The sequence below is a fragment of the Rhea americana genome, unplaced genomic scaffold (assembly GCF_003343005.1).
Source record: "Rhea americana isolate MKP2758 unplaced genomic scaffold, rheAme1 scaffold_27, whole genome shotgun sequence".
Taxonomy (NCBI): domain Eukaryota; kingdom Metazoa; phylum Chordata; class Aves; order Rheiformes; family Rheidae; genus Rhea; species Rhea americana.
Window position 1 is genome coordinate 6,633,712 of NW_028186390.1, and position 13,686 is coordinate 6,647,397.

A 13,686-nucleotide genomic window follows, 5' to 3' on the forward strand; every position below is an offset into this window, starting at 1 on the left:
TCAATGAACGTGCATCAGCCTACAGCCGACAGGGAGGGAAGCCCTAGCAGCTATCACAGGTCTCCGTTCTTTGCCCAATTCTCCCATCACTCGTTCCGCTGCGCTGAAAACYAGGCTACGTCCTGTATCCTCCAGCAACAGGGTTTTGCGTATATCCCAAAAAAAGGTAACACACAGTCCTTGATGGTCATCAAATCCATTCCAGCAAGACTGCCGTAGCAAAGCAAATTTGAAAAAGCAAGTGTTATTAACTTCTGTTTTACAGGGAAACAACAGCACAGATCTTAAAGGACAATTTAAGAGAAAAGGCAGCTGACACACTTTGTGCCTTTGGAGGGACTGAGGACTGAAGAAACTGTACCGTGTTGACGCTAAACCAAGGCCATGCACAAGTAATTAAAGTAAACTGAATGAAACAAGAAACAAAAAAAGGAAGCGGCGCTGTTATCACAGGGGGGAATTAGCCAGCTTTTTGTTACTCCAGATCACAACTATGTGCTCACAACAGCAAAAGGGGCTCCCTGCATCTACACAAGGTTGCAGACTTCCAACACCAACCTCACAGCAGCAACCCGGTCAAGAGAGCATCAAAAACCAGCGAACCAGACGTGGGCTACGCTGGATAACCAGCTAGCAGGGAGTGCTTTTGCCTGTTTGACAGCAAATTTCCCAGAGGAGCAAATCGAACCTGAACTCCAGAATGAGCACTGGCATCTAATTTGTTTCTAGGTATAATTCAGGCTGTTTGTTCCGACCTGAATCTTCAGAGCGAGCCCTTCCACATTGCGGCTTATTTTCTCATTTCTTGTTTAACACACTTAGGTTCAGCTGAAATGGTGAGGATATTGTAAAGCCCTTGCATTTACCAAGGCTTTTCTGAAACAAAATGATTGTTTTGTAGGATGTTGGTTAAGGAGAGTAATTCTGGGAGCAAGTGCAATGCTAATGTAATGAACAGAGTAAGAGGATGAATTTTACATTTTCAGGCATAAATTCTTAATGAAGTTAGAGCATGGGATAAGAATAGACTTTACAAAATAACTCCTGCTACAGAACAGACACAGAAATGAAAACCATGCTAGGGAAGCATCATCAGTTCTGAGATATAGATAGATAGATACACAGATAGATAGATATAGATGCATATAGACAAAATGTTCATTCAGTTTTAAAGGCAGAATTACATCCTAATTTGGCCATATATTTAGTAACAGAAATAGGACCCTATTTTAGTTATTCCTTTGGAATAATGTGAATCTTCACAGCAAAAGCTTAGCATTTAATCTTAAAGTCTGGGAAAGCAGTGATAACATATCATCAGCCAGCAGGCAAACAAGCTACTCAAGGTTGCGAGCTTCAGAGAAGTATATAATGAACAAGACAAAATGAACATGAGAACAAGCTTGAAACATCGATTTTTATATAGCTCTAGATTAATACATCTCAATAAACTGTCTTACAGTAACTCTGGAGAATCCACAAAACTGATGCATTTAGAAAGCAATATTCCTTAAAATAAACACAATATTCAGAAGCTCTTTGAATAAAGATATATATATACACATATATATATGCGCTCACACACACACACACACACACATATATATATATAAGCAGGGACAGGGACATACATTTTAGAAGTCTGGAACACAGAAGCAGATTTAATAATTTAAGATAAATTGGCCCAGATGGAATTCTCTGCTTTTAAATAAAGATGAAGATTTGAAATAAAATACAGAATAGACAGACATGGAACTCAGTGCTTTCTGTAGTCTCTAGAAAAAAATGCTAGAACCAGAAATCAAGCATTTTCAGTATCTCCTGAAGTTATTCTGTCACTCAAGAGAGAAAATGGCAAAGCAAATATCCATTACTGATATGATGAAATTAGTATTTACTTCAAACATGCTTTGAAAGGACATATTCATTCTAAAATATCAAACACAATATTGAAAAGCTTGCAATGCTAAATCTCATTAAACTATTCAGTAAACCATTACAAAATGACACAAATAGATCCAGACTAATTCAACTAGCAGTAAAAAATTTATCTGTGGGAACAGAACTGCTCAGACATATTTTAAAAAGAAATATCACTAATATAATCCCCCTCAATAATGAACTTTTAAAGCATCTCAGATAAAAAGAAAAAAGAAAATGTAGATAAAGAGTAATAYATATCTCATATTCATTTTACTATCTTTTCTTCCAAATTTTTACTAGCAGAGCTAGAATTACACAGATTTGGTAAATCAAAAATCAAAAAAAAAATGTAAGTAAAATTTAAGCCAATGGAGGACCTTTTATGTTTCCAAACAAAAAGAAATTTAGGCTTCTGCCCTACCTATAAAAAGGCAGTCGATAACAAACGCAAGGAACTCATCCTGCAGGACTCGCTGAGAAGCGGGAACACATCCAGGTGGTTTTGTATAACCCGAACAGAGCAGCGCGGACAGCCGAGATCATACACATAAATGAGCACCACCTGCTTGTCCCAAGAATGTACTTGCCGCTGAGAGAAGGAGACTCGGGAAATTATTCAATACAGGAACTTTTTGACAACAYTGATCACTTACGACAACAGGAGGTAGAGAGCAGCCCGCGGCGCCCTGCCGCGCAGCCCGCGGCTGCCTGTGGTTTGGAGACGGCGGGGAAGGCTGCAGAGGCGACAGGTCGCGGGTCTGCGATCCATCTTGGCGGCAGGAGAGGCTGCGCCCGTTCAGCCGTGGGGCACAGGCGCCGACGTGCCTCCCCGGGCTGCTCCTCCGCGGCCAGGACGAGCGCAGCTGGGATCAACTCCATTTTGCCCAARTTAATTGAAAGTTCTCAGCGAGAGAAACGCGGGTGCTGGCAATTTGAAGAAATATTTCCAGTGAATATTTGTGTGTCGATTCAGTTAGAAAAATTGCGTATTTACTGCCGGTTTAATCTCTCAACTTCTCATAAACAGTATGGACAAACAGTTGCATTAAAGTGCAGCATGGAATAAAGCTGATATGGATTTTTGCCAGATTTCTTTGCATTGGAATTCTCTTACCCTATAAATTCGCTGAGAATTATAACTTGACCTGTTTTGTTATTGTTTTAAATTTTTCATCTTTTTGACGAATAGGACTGAGAATCACAAGAATGTGTAAAGTGGAACAACGTAATAGAGAGCACCAAAAATATTATTCATCTTCTCAGACAAACTATAACCCAGGCATACTTTATCACTTCTGGGCATGCAGCAGGTCTTCTAAAAGAAGAAAACGTACTTTTTCCGCAGCATTTTTTGAGTGAAGTTTCTATACAAATAAATTCCCTTATTTCAGATCAGAGATGTGGCAATTACTCTCTCAAATATGAAACCAGGGATTGAATGACAGGATAATAAACACTAGCCCAAGTCGTAAAATTTTAGGAGATGCACGAGAGTAAGAGAGAACTTAACTTGGAGGGTCAGAAAAAGCATACTTAGGATAAATGAACAACAACAGGAATAGAGAGACAGTGGGAGAACAAAAAGGGGGACTGTGGATGCAGCCTGTAGGAAATAGCACTTGAAAGGTAAGTTATAGAGCACGAAGCAGCGTCTGAGGCAGTCTGGCATGGCACAGTTCTGACTCTTCAAACAGGAGCTCAAGTTTGAGAGAGAAGTTCACGCTCAGGACAGGCAGACACAGCGGAAATGTGACACTGTTTTGAGAAGTGCAATGCTTTCTAGAAGTCTACTTCCCTTCTTTATATTCTAAACTTTCCTTAGGTTTTCAGTTTAATGTTGACCAGCTGAATTGCTTAAATTAGAGATTGCAACACACAACTTCAAAYGGTAACTATTTAGGAAAGTAGGTCTGGAAGAAATCTCTTGGTCACGAGCAGGAATAGCCCCCTGCAACTGCAAGCAGCTGTGTCATATAATCTCTGTTTTTGCCTAGTTGAAGCGTATTAAATTCGCACAAGTACCCAATGGTAGTATTTCTCTGCCTTCAGTATGCGATGAAAATAGGCATGTCTACATAGCACAGATCTTCCAAGTCAAAAAACCAAAATAGTACCTAGTTGCCCAATGATACAATTAAAAACAAGTTTTGGAAGATGCATCAAACTGTCTACGAAAACTTCAACTGTAAACAAACATGTAATATTTTTTCCTCTCAGAATGATTCCCTTGTCCGAGAATGTTTCACGTTTCACTTCTCTATCCGCATTCACGATCAAAAGCTCTTTGAGAAAAAGACTTTGCTGAACGAAGAATCTAGTRCAAACCTGAGTACACCGCTACTGTTTGAGAGAATCAATGTTATTCAAGGATAAGGACGGAATAAGTAAAAACTCAGTATTTACAGTATCTAGAGAACCGTCAGGGATTTTAGTTTCTCTCTAGAAGCTGTGAGCTTGTTCCCAACAAAAACTTCAAACTCTTTATATGATATAGGGGCAGCAAATGAGCAGTTCATACTCAAGMGTATAAGCAGAGCAGAGCCTTCAACCGCAACTATATGGGGAAAAAAAAAATAGTCATGAATCAGTTAGTTTATAGGTGCAGAAGGATAGGAGAGCTTTGTCAGGCAAGGCAGAGGCACCTCCTCCCCTCTGGGAGCCTCTGATTTCCCAGGTCGAATGGCCAGGCACAGCTTTACACCAGCGGCTTCACTGACGGCAGCCTACGGGAGCCTGGAACAAGACAAGAAGTCGCACCTCCAATCCGAACTGGCACGCTTAACTGGTCTGCGCCTGCACCTCCAAATAGCATGCAAGGATTTTAGCATTTAATGTCTATATACACCCCAAAAAAATAAAAAAAAAAAGATAAAGCTCAATTCAGAGCAAGATAAGGACTGTTTCTCCTGAAGATTGCAAGGGAAGCCATCCACACCCCCCTCCAAATATACTTGCATCCCAAAGAGTACAGGAGGACAAAGCGACCGTGCATCATTAAGATATATGGCAAAAAAATTATCATGTTTCATTGCAATGATCACATGCTATGTCCCATGCCCCAGTGCTGCAATGAGAAGTAGCCAATTCTATGAACATTAACAACAAAATACCCTCAAATTGCCCAGAAGAAATTATTGCCAATTTCTCTGCTTGGCCCTCGGGGTTGCATGCTGACGTAAGGGAACAAATCTATGGGGCTAGCGGTACAGTAAATTCTCTCTTCCAAATACTACGGATAGGACTCTGTACCAAAGGCCAGCATGTCCCACTACTTCCAATCATGTSACAAGCAAATGGAGATATTCCAACCAGCTTGAGAAAGACGGAAAGTAATCTGAACCAGACAATTCTCTAGGTATCACCAACATGTCTCTCCTCTGTAGTCTACATCTCCTACATCGAAAGAAGTGTTCCCAAGAGTAACAACTGGCACAAAGAAAAAGAATGAAGAGAAAAATTTCCATTAAAAAAGGAAACGAACAATGGGAAACGCATTCATTCATTCAGTGAGATGCAGATTAAAATTCAGTTGCCTTAAGATTACCTACTCAAAATTCACTGTAGCACGTTATGCATAATGATACACTCACAAAGTTGTTCTATTACTCATTATTCCTGAATTGCTTATCTGCGCTGTTTGCAGAGAAGGCATTACACTGTTCTGCAGTCAACTCTGACCAATTATTTAGCGCATTTAAGAAAGCAGAACCTGAAGTGAAGCAAGAATTAAACCTAGAAGATATCACTTGCTGCCGTAACAGAACAATTTCCAAATGTCATTCAAGCTGAATATAGTCCTCTTCATTAATCCTCCCACGTTTGTCAAATACAAAATACTAGCTAAAATAAACTCTCAAATGCTGTATCAAGTGACTTTAAATTAAGAGGAAATTTAAGTAGGGGTAGGATCACCAATTCTTGATAATTTGAGATATTTCAAAATGAAATTACAAAGGAATCTCATCACATGTGAATTCTGAATTTTTTTCATCTTCCTTAAAAATATGGAACTCGTACTGTTCACAGTGCTGCCCTGTTCTTCAAACCAAAAGCTTCATTAAGACTATTACAWAAATTTTGTTTTCCTCCACAATATTGGAAATAGGGTGCTAAAGGTCTCCAGTGCTGTCACTGTATCACCGCAGCAGCTTTGCTTTTCAGGAATTTACACAGTATATACACAATCACTAGTTCAGTGAAGTTGGTAGGTTAATAAATACACTGGCTGACACATTTTAAAGAATAGAGTTTTATGCAATCTAATGTACATAGATAAGGCRTGTTTATTAAAGATTTTTGGTGGTTTTGATCAAGGCACTTGTAAMAACCAGAGCTGATTAGGTTTTCTTACTTAAAATGTTTTAAAATATATTTTTAAAACTATTATTTTTTTTAGCTATGCTAGACACATGGCCTTTTAAACTGATTGACTACCAAATCCCACTCACCAYAGCATTAAGATTATTCTGGTGCAAACGCGCAGTCAAAGCCCAGAAAACCTCAGAACATAGCTGAACTTGGGGAGAAAAAGATAAAATAAATACATACTTCCATATATTATGAAAGGGACTTCTACAYCTGCCTTGAAATACAGGACAGCAAAGCTTCTAGGCTGGAGTTACATGACCCTCATCAAGACACACCAGTAATCCCAGAAGATAAAAGAGAAGAAAGCTCTGACGCCTGCCAGGAGGCTCCATGCAGACATGGGAGATTTTTCCCTCTCTCCCAGTCTCCCGCAGCTTGGCTGGGCTGTGCGGCCTCTGGTGATGCTGGGAAAACGCATCTGCTCCCTGCGACGGATCTGGCTCGCCGGAGACGCTGCACCACGCTCACGCACCCAAACAAGCCACAACTCTAAATATAGGTCTCCCCACACCAACTGCAACAGATTATTCGAGAAAGGCTTTAAATAAAGACAGGCAACTCTCCCAGTACATTTGTTGACTGTCCCCTGTATAATTTATTCTTGTTGCTTACCACGGTTATTGATTAAATGCTTGTTTCCTAGAATAGGGTTTTTAATGTAAGTAGATTCTTGAATTATATCACAGATGTCCATAAAACCATAATTACATAAAATTCATAAAAYTGGAATTACACACTGATCAAATAATTATGTATTATGCTCAAATGATGATATTTTGAAGCAATGTTAGGTTTCCCCTTTTGTTTTACTTAAGATAGCAAGGATCTGACCACCATCAGTTCAGAAATGGTCATCAGATTTTGTATGGGCTAGAAAAATCTTTGAAACTATTCTGCAAAGCTACAAAAGGTTACTAGCTATTATCAATAAACTTTATTAAGACTAGAACCTCCAGTGGAAAACATTCCTATAAACTGTAGCATATATTCCTATAAAAACATGTTCCATAACCGACATGAGTTCATGAAATCAAAATAGCATGAGAAAATATCCCTTAAATAATGCAGCTCAACACTGCCCCAGCCCATCAACTCTTTCCTTCATTCGCTAGGATAAAGCAAATTTCTATTAAGATTTCACCTTACCTGCAGTACCCAGAGAGGCCAGAACTGCTGCACTTGACCACTTTCACCCTTGTTACCACAAGCAAATAATACATTTCTAGAATTTTTCCATCTAATTTATATCTTGCTGAGAGAGTCACTCAGAGCATATTATCCTTTGAGATGGGGGGGAGTACACRTTCTTTTAAATCTCAAGGCCCATCAGTTCTAAGAACAATTAATATATAACATCTTTTAGGCAATTTAATATCAAGAAATGCAGTAAATCCATACTTCTATTAAATTAAAGGACAAATACGGGTGTACAAAGACTTGCCAAGTCATAAAGAGGACCAGCTGTGAAACATGGCCTCATATTCTTTAGTAATTTGACTTCCCTGCTAACCCCAGAAGAGCACAGGCCAGATCCCCAATATGAGATCCAAYACTTCAGTTTAATTTTGGACATCATTCTCTTTTCATCCTAAAGATACATGACCTTAATTCCAACCCACAGTTGCATCAACAGTAACAGTCTTATTTTACCTGCTATCAATTTATTTTTATTGTATTTGTGCCATCTCAGATCTCCTTTTACTTATTTAAAACATTTACATTATTTCCAATTGTTCAAAGGCTGTGCATAAAATATTTCCTTTCCTAATTAGATTAACTCTTTGAGAAGCCAAGAAGTTTCACACTAGCTGCAGAACGTGCTTGATGTCAGATGCACCGACAGTASTTCTGTTCATGCAGAAACATCAACCACATCAGGAAAAAGACGCAAGGAAGGGAAACTATGGATACTTGAAAATGCAATATATTGAGGGTCAATGAGAAACACTTAACCTGAAGGCGTACACTTTTCTACTTAATTTTTCCACYCATTCCTGTTATCACTTGCAGCACTACAGGAATTAGCTGCTGCCTGGCTAACCTGAGAGTGTTAAGCTGAGTAGATCAATGACACTAATAACTTGCCAAGATGAACCTCTGCTCTAAGCAAACGGGAATGGCTATCGCTACTGTAACCAAGTAAACACATCTACAACAAAGAGCGACAGGATAAAACAGGATCAAGAGCTGCACAGGTGAAAGCAACAACTCACAAAGGACAAAAATAAAAAGTTATTATAGTAGGTCTAAGCTCTTACAAACAGCCACATAGCTGTGAATCATCAACCATTTAGAGAGCAGATGGCTGCAAGGTGCACATATGTGAAAAATATAATCAAGAAGAGTCATAGTAACAGTGGACTAGAACGGGACACTGAGACTTTTACATGAACTATTTTCTTATTAGGAAAGTATTCACTGATCAATGTCAAACACCTGAAGACCAAAGGATTCTCAGAAAAAAAGCAGAAAGTACCAGAAAGGCTTTAAAATAAAAAAGAAGGAAAAAAAACAAACAATAATCATTAGACCTCTTCTCCAAAAAAAAAAAAAAAATCTGTTCTCAGTTGACTTCAACAGTAATCTAATTTTGATAGCTAATTACTACTTACCAGTCAATTAATTAGCTCCAATGCTAAGCAGCATTAAATAGCACTTAATAGGCCTTGCAGAGGACTATTACCCAATATCAGCTTTCAAATACTAAAAAATCATTTAAAATTATTAATATTAAAATCATATTAAAATCTTAAGAGGCTGCTCCTTAGTCACTGCCCTTCACTGCACTGCACGTGCTGCCAAAACACAAATTTTCCCCAGCTCTTGCCGAGCTTCCAGGGAAACGAGCAGGTGGTCTGGAGCAACCATCTCTCTCCACAACCCTGCACAACATGCTAAACACAGCTGCATCCCTTCCTTTGCTGAAAGCCTGGCTTCCACCCACCAGATGTAATGTGCAATACTCTCCATAAGAGGGACAGAGGCCTAGAATAGCTCAACTTCACGTTTTCTAGTTACTGCACTGGAGCTGGTGAGCAAGAGCAACCTCCCTCTGAAATAACAGCCTAGTTTCAGGGGCTGCTGCATTACCATCTGATGAGTAACTGAAATTTGACCAGCTGCATCGCTGCCACAGTATGTGAACTTCCAAAGCAGCCTTCAGCTGGCTCTGCTAGCTCAAGTTTAAAGTAGGTACCACTTCACTCCAATTTCAGAGCTGCAACGCAAAGATCTCTAGCTTGTGTTAGCTTYTGTCACTGCTGCTCTGCCGGGACTATCTCACTATGTATCCCTAGTGAAGAAACCAAAAGCATCGACTGGGGCTGCTGATGGTCTCCATGCATCTCCAGCACAGATCTGCTATAAAGAAAGCAAGCTTCCTATCTAGCACCAGGATAGTTAGGTTACATCAATGATTAGGATTCATGCCATACACTAGTTTGTAATGTGGGCTAAACTCAAAAAGGCATGCTATTTATAGGAAAGTGTTTGAGGAAGGGTTTTTAATATTGTCTAAAAATAGGAGAAAGRTAATGTGAAACAGATAGTAAGCCTAGGTCTGTCTTAGCAAGTCTGGTAGCTCAACAAATCGAGTCTACAGACTGAAGATTTGGTGCAGAGCACTGATGGACTACAGTGCAYTCGGGGCATTCCTGGAGTGCATCTTCCAGGTTAAACTGAGCCAAAAGGAAGCCCTTTCACATGCTGTAATCCACTACATGAAACAAAGCAAATTAAATGGGGACAATCAAGAGATTCACTTGCAATTGTACCCCAGACCTAAAATACTAATCTCAGATGCACTCTTAACTCATGCCGTTGGACCAAGACAGCATTCAGAGCAGCAAGTCTCCAAGCACTCATATAGTACCAGTTTTTCTGTGAAACCTAATCACAGTGGAGTACATGAAGTAATGACTAATCATTTAAATTCATAAGAATAAAAGCTTCCAATTTCACATTAATATGTTTTACTTTTAAGTTGGTTTGTTGGTTTTCTTGGCAYTTATGACATCTATGAGGATTCTTTGGCTGCACATGAGCACAGACACTACTACAAAAGTACGATTAGCAACTTAAGGGCACACAAAGGTGGAGAGGACTGAATTCCCTTATTCCATTTCCTCTTCTTCCCTCTGCAAGGCCTTCAACTGTGTGTGAACTAGAAAAATTTGTACAAACAAACAACAACTTGAACACTGTCTAGAAGTGAACTAGGACAACTAGGTCTTCTGTTAGATGTTATTCTGAAATTAAAAAGCTGGTAAGTTCATAAATRGTTACACTCACACCAAACTGTTAGAAATTCCTTGTTGATACCTCTCCTTACCTCCACTGAAAAGGCTGGCTGTAGCATGGACTAGATGGATTGCTCTGGGGTTGCGAGTTCAGATAAAATACTAGAGGAGAAGTAGCAAGTGCACAATCAGCACTAAATGGGAATTTAAGGTGCTGCAGACCTGGAGCAGATGTAGGAGAGAACATGTGCTGATGAACATCACTTCCTCGGCAGTGGGAATACAAAGGAGAGGAGATTCTGACAAGGTACCATAGCAGAAAGAAAAAAAGAGGGTCAGTATCACATCTTCTCTTTTCAATTAGAAGAAAAAAAATTTACTTCCAAAATACAAGATATGCCTTCTTAATAAATGTAGTAAACCAAATGGTCAAAAGTCATACTTTTGATTATTGTCCAAACTGGTAACCAAAATGTATCTGGCAGACATCTATCTACTCAACATTATTTTCCCACTGTGAAAATTTTCTGATCCAGAATTATCCAAATCCTTTTTTGCAGAGATTCCCAGGCTTTCCGGATCACACACCACTGTCAATCCTTAATGTCAAATTTTTAATTGAGAAAAATTCACAAAGACAATAACGGCACCAGTAACAGATATAAATGGCCCATTTATATCACACCCTCCCAGATCACAGGTTTGGAGCCATGGTTCCATGCCATAGCTATGGCAGCAATAAAAATATTCAACTGTGAAAATGCGAATTACACAAAGTGTTAACTAGAAAACAACATTTAGCAGTGACTGTGCTTTTAGCAGCAGCTGATTAAGCCTGATAGCAGMACTGCAAGATAGGTTTATTCTAACTTTAGCGATGGGGAAACTGAGGCACAAAGAGGTGAAGTGACTCATTCATCGCACATCCTTGGCAGCCTCAGGACTAGAACCGAGGACACCGATTTCCAACACTGCCCAGTTCTACAAACTGCAGAGCTTTTGCAGAAGTAGCAGCCAACATATATTCTTATAACACAGAGAGCGTAGAAAATTTCTTAAAGTAGCAGYTTTTCCAAAAGCTGCAAACAGACTTCTACACAAATATAAAGAAGAGTTTTAGCACCTACTTTATTGAACAATACACAATCAGATGTCCTTAGCTAGAAACAAAGGAAAATTTAACTTACAAATACTGGTATTATAAAGAAATCTTAGACAACTAAAATAATGTATCAGAAGATAAATTTATATTTTAAAAGCCTTTTCCTCAGATTTTTAAACAGCAGTAAGAAAAGTATGTTTGGGATTTTTAAATAAGAGATTATCATGCCACCATAAACTGTATTTACTCTTGTGCTGTATCTAAGCTTCCTGAAGAGTGGTATTTTTGTTCTTAGCTAGTGATACGATCATTTTTATTTTTTAAATATAAAGCATCCAAACAGAATAATCAATTTGACCAATAAAAATGTCATCTCTGCTTGGAGTATTTTGCTTTTGCACATTACAACTATTGTATTCCAATCATGCAAACTTCTACATGTCAGTTGTAAAAGAAAAGGAACTAAACAATGAAGATCAACGTCATGATAAATGCTCATCTATCATGACTTGAAAAACGCAAAGTTCCTTGAATCTAACCCTCAAAACTCCTGGCTTGTACGTACAACGTCAATTACTGTATCTAGGGGGTCAGAGCATGAACAGAGAGCATCAACCACATACGTGCTTGACGGAATCGCTATAAGGTCTTTGGAGCRTTAGTCTTTTTTCTTTTTCTTTCTTTAATTTGGACAGTGATGAACAAAATGGGGTCACGTAAAGCATTCAGTGGGCTTACGCGCTAAAACACAAACTAACGTCATCACATTTTTACGAAGTATAACCTTGGCTGTGATGGAGGGATGAAAAAGCTTCTATTCATCATACTGAAGCATAAAATCCAGCAAAAGGCAAATCTGGGGTGTGCTTCAGTTCTCATTTAGTACTCAAGCACTTTGCACTGCAAGTATTGCAGTCTGGCATATTTGTTCAGGTTCCCTATTTTATAGTTCTTAATGAATCCAATACTTCTTTTATCAGCAAGCAACCTTTGCATGTTGGAAATCCCCTCCACCAGTAATCTCTGCCTAAACAGCTGATGAGCTTTGGAGCCTGCTGACAGAAAAGGTTAAGGCTGCCTCCTACCCCGCTCCTCCCTGCACTGACTGATTCATTTAACCTCCTCTACTTCTACACCTAGTGTTTAATACACAATGTCCTTAATTTTAACTAATATTAATTAATTACTGTCCTTAATTTTAACTAATAGCAATAATGCCATTTGCTACATCATAAATAACAATTTTCATTAGACTTCAAAGCATTTATAAAGGATACAAGCATCGAGTAGGATTAGCTTCTTTAAATGTAATTGGTAAAGCATACATGGGGCAATGTAAAGAACGGGTTTTGTTGCTTTGAAGTTTTCAAATGGGTTCTTAATTTAAAAAGAAAATAAAGATAGGAAAGGCTTCTACAGATCTGAGCCCTGGGACAGTTCACTTTCTGACAAATTATTAGAAGTTCCCTTTAAATCTGGAACAGTGATCAAACTAGAAAACCAGAAGAGTTCTAACAATTGAGTTTTACTACCTTTACTAATGCTAGTTATAAAACTTAACTACTATGTACTCAATTACAAACTTTTAAAATACTGGGGTGTTTTTTTTTTTTTTTTTGCAATACTTTATGCTTTGCAGAAATAAAACTTTAAGGTTTTCAAAAATGAGGTTTTGTATATAGCCAAACAAGCACGACTGATAAATAAAACCCTAACTGAACTAAAAATGCTGTTCATTGGCTACAAGAAAATTTTGGCTCATTTCCTTGATAGCTTTAATTTGAAGTGTTCAAGCACAATTTATTTTGCCCATCAGCCCTTACTGGATCCGCAGCGAAGGAGCTCCCAGTCGCTGTTTCCTCCGCTTCATCATGGTGCTGCGAGATGCACAGCGCTTCTCCCGGAGCCGGAGGGTTAAARCCAGGAAGGAGCCCCGGTCCCAAGCTCTTCGAGCACCCCCGGCATCACCAACACCCTCCGAGCATGGTGACGGTCCAGATCAATCACACGGCTCGCGTCGAAAGCCTCATTATTTTTAARGAAAGCTGCCACGGG

At 38.9% G+C, this 13,686-nt stretch overlaps 1 protein-coding gene across 13 annotated transcripts in view; it reads right to left on the reverse strand.

Moving 5' to 3' along the window:
- MAST2 (microtubule associated serine/threonine kinase 2) overlaps positions 1-13,686 on the reverse strand; it is a 194,870-nt gene that overhangs the window by 88,882 nt on the left and 92,302 nt on the right. For 3 of the 13 annotated variants that reach the window (XM_085308109.1, XM_085308108.1, XM_085308113.1), the window contains one exon: positions 10,622-10,828. The exons of the other annotated variants lie outside the window; for them this stretch is intronic. In XM_085308109.1, the coding sequence (XP_085164235.1) occupies positions 10,622-10,828 (207 nt within the window). The remainder of the gene's footprint in view (positions 1-10,621; positions 10,829-13,686) is intronic. 13 annotated transcript variants of the gene reach the window in all.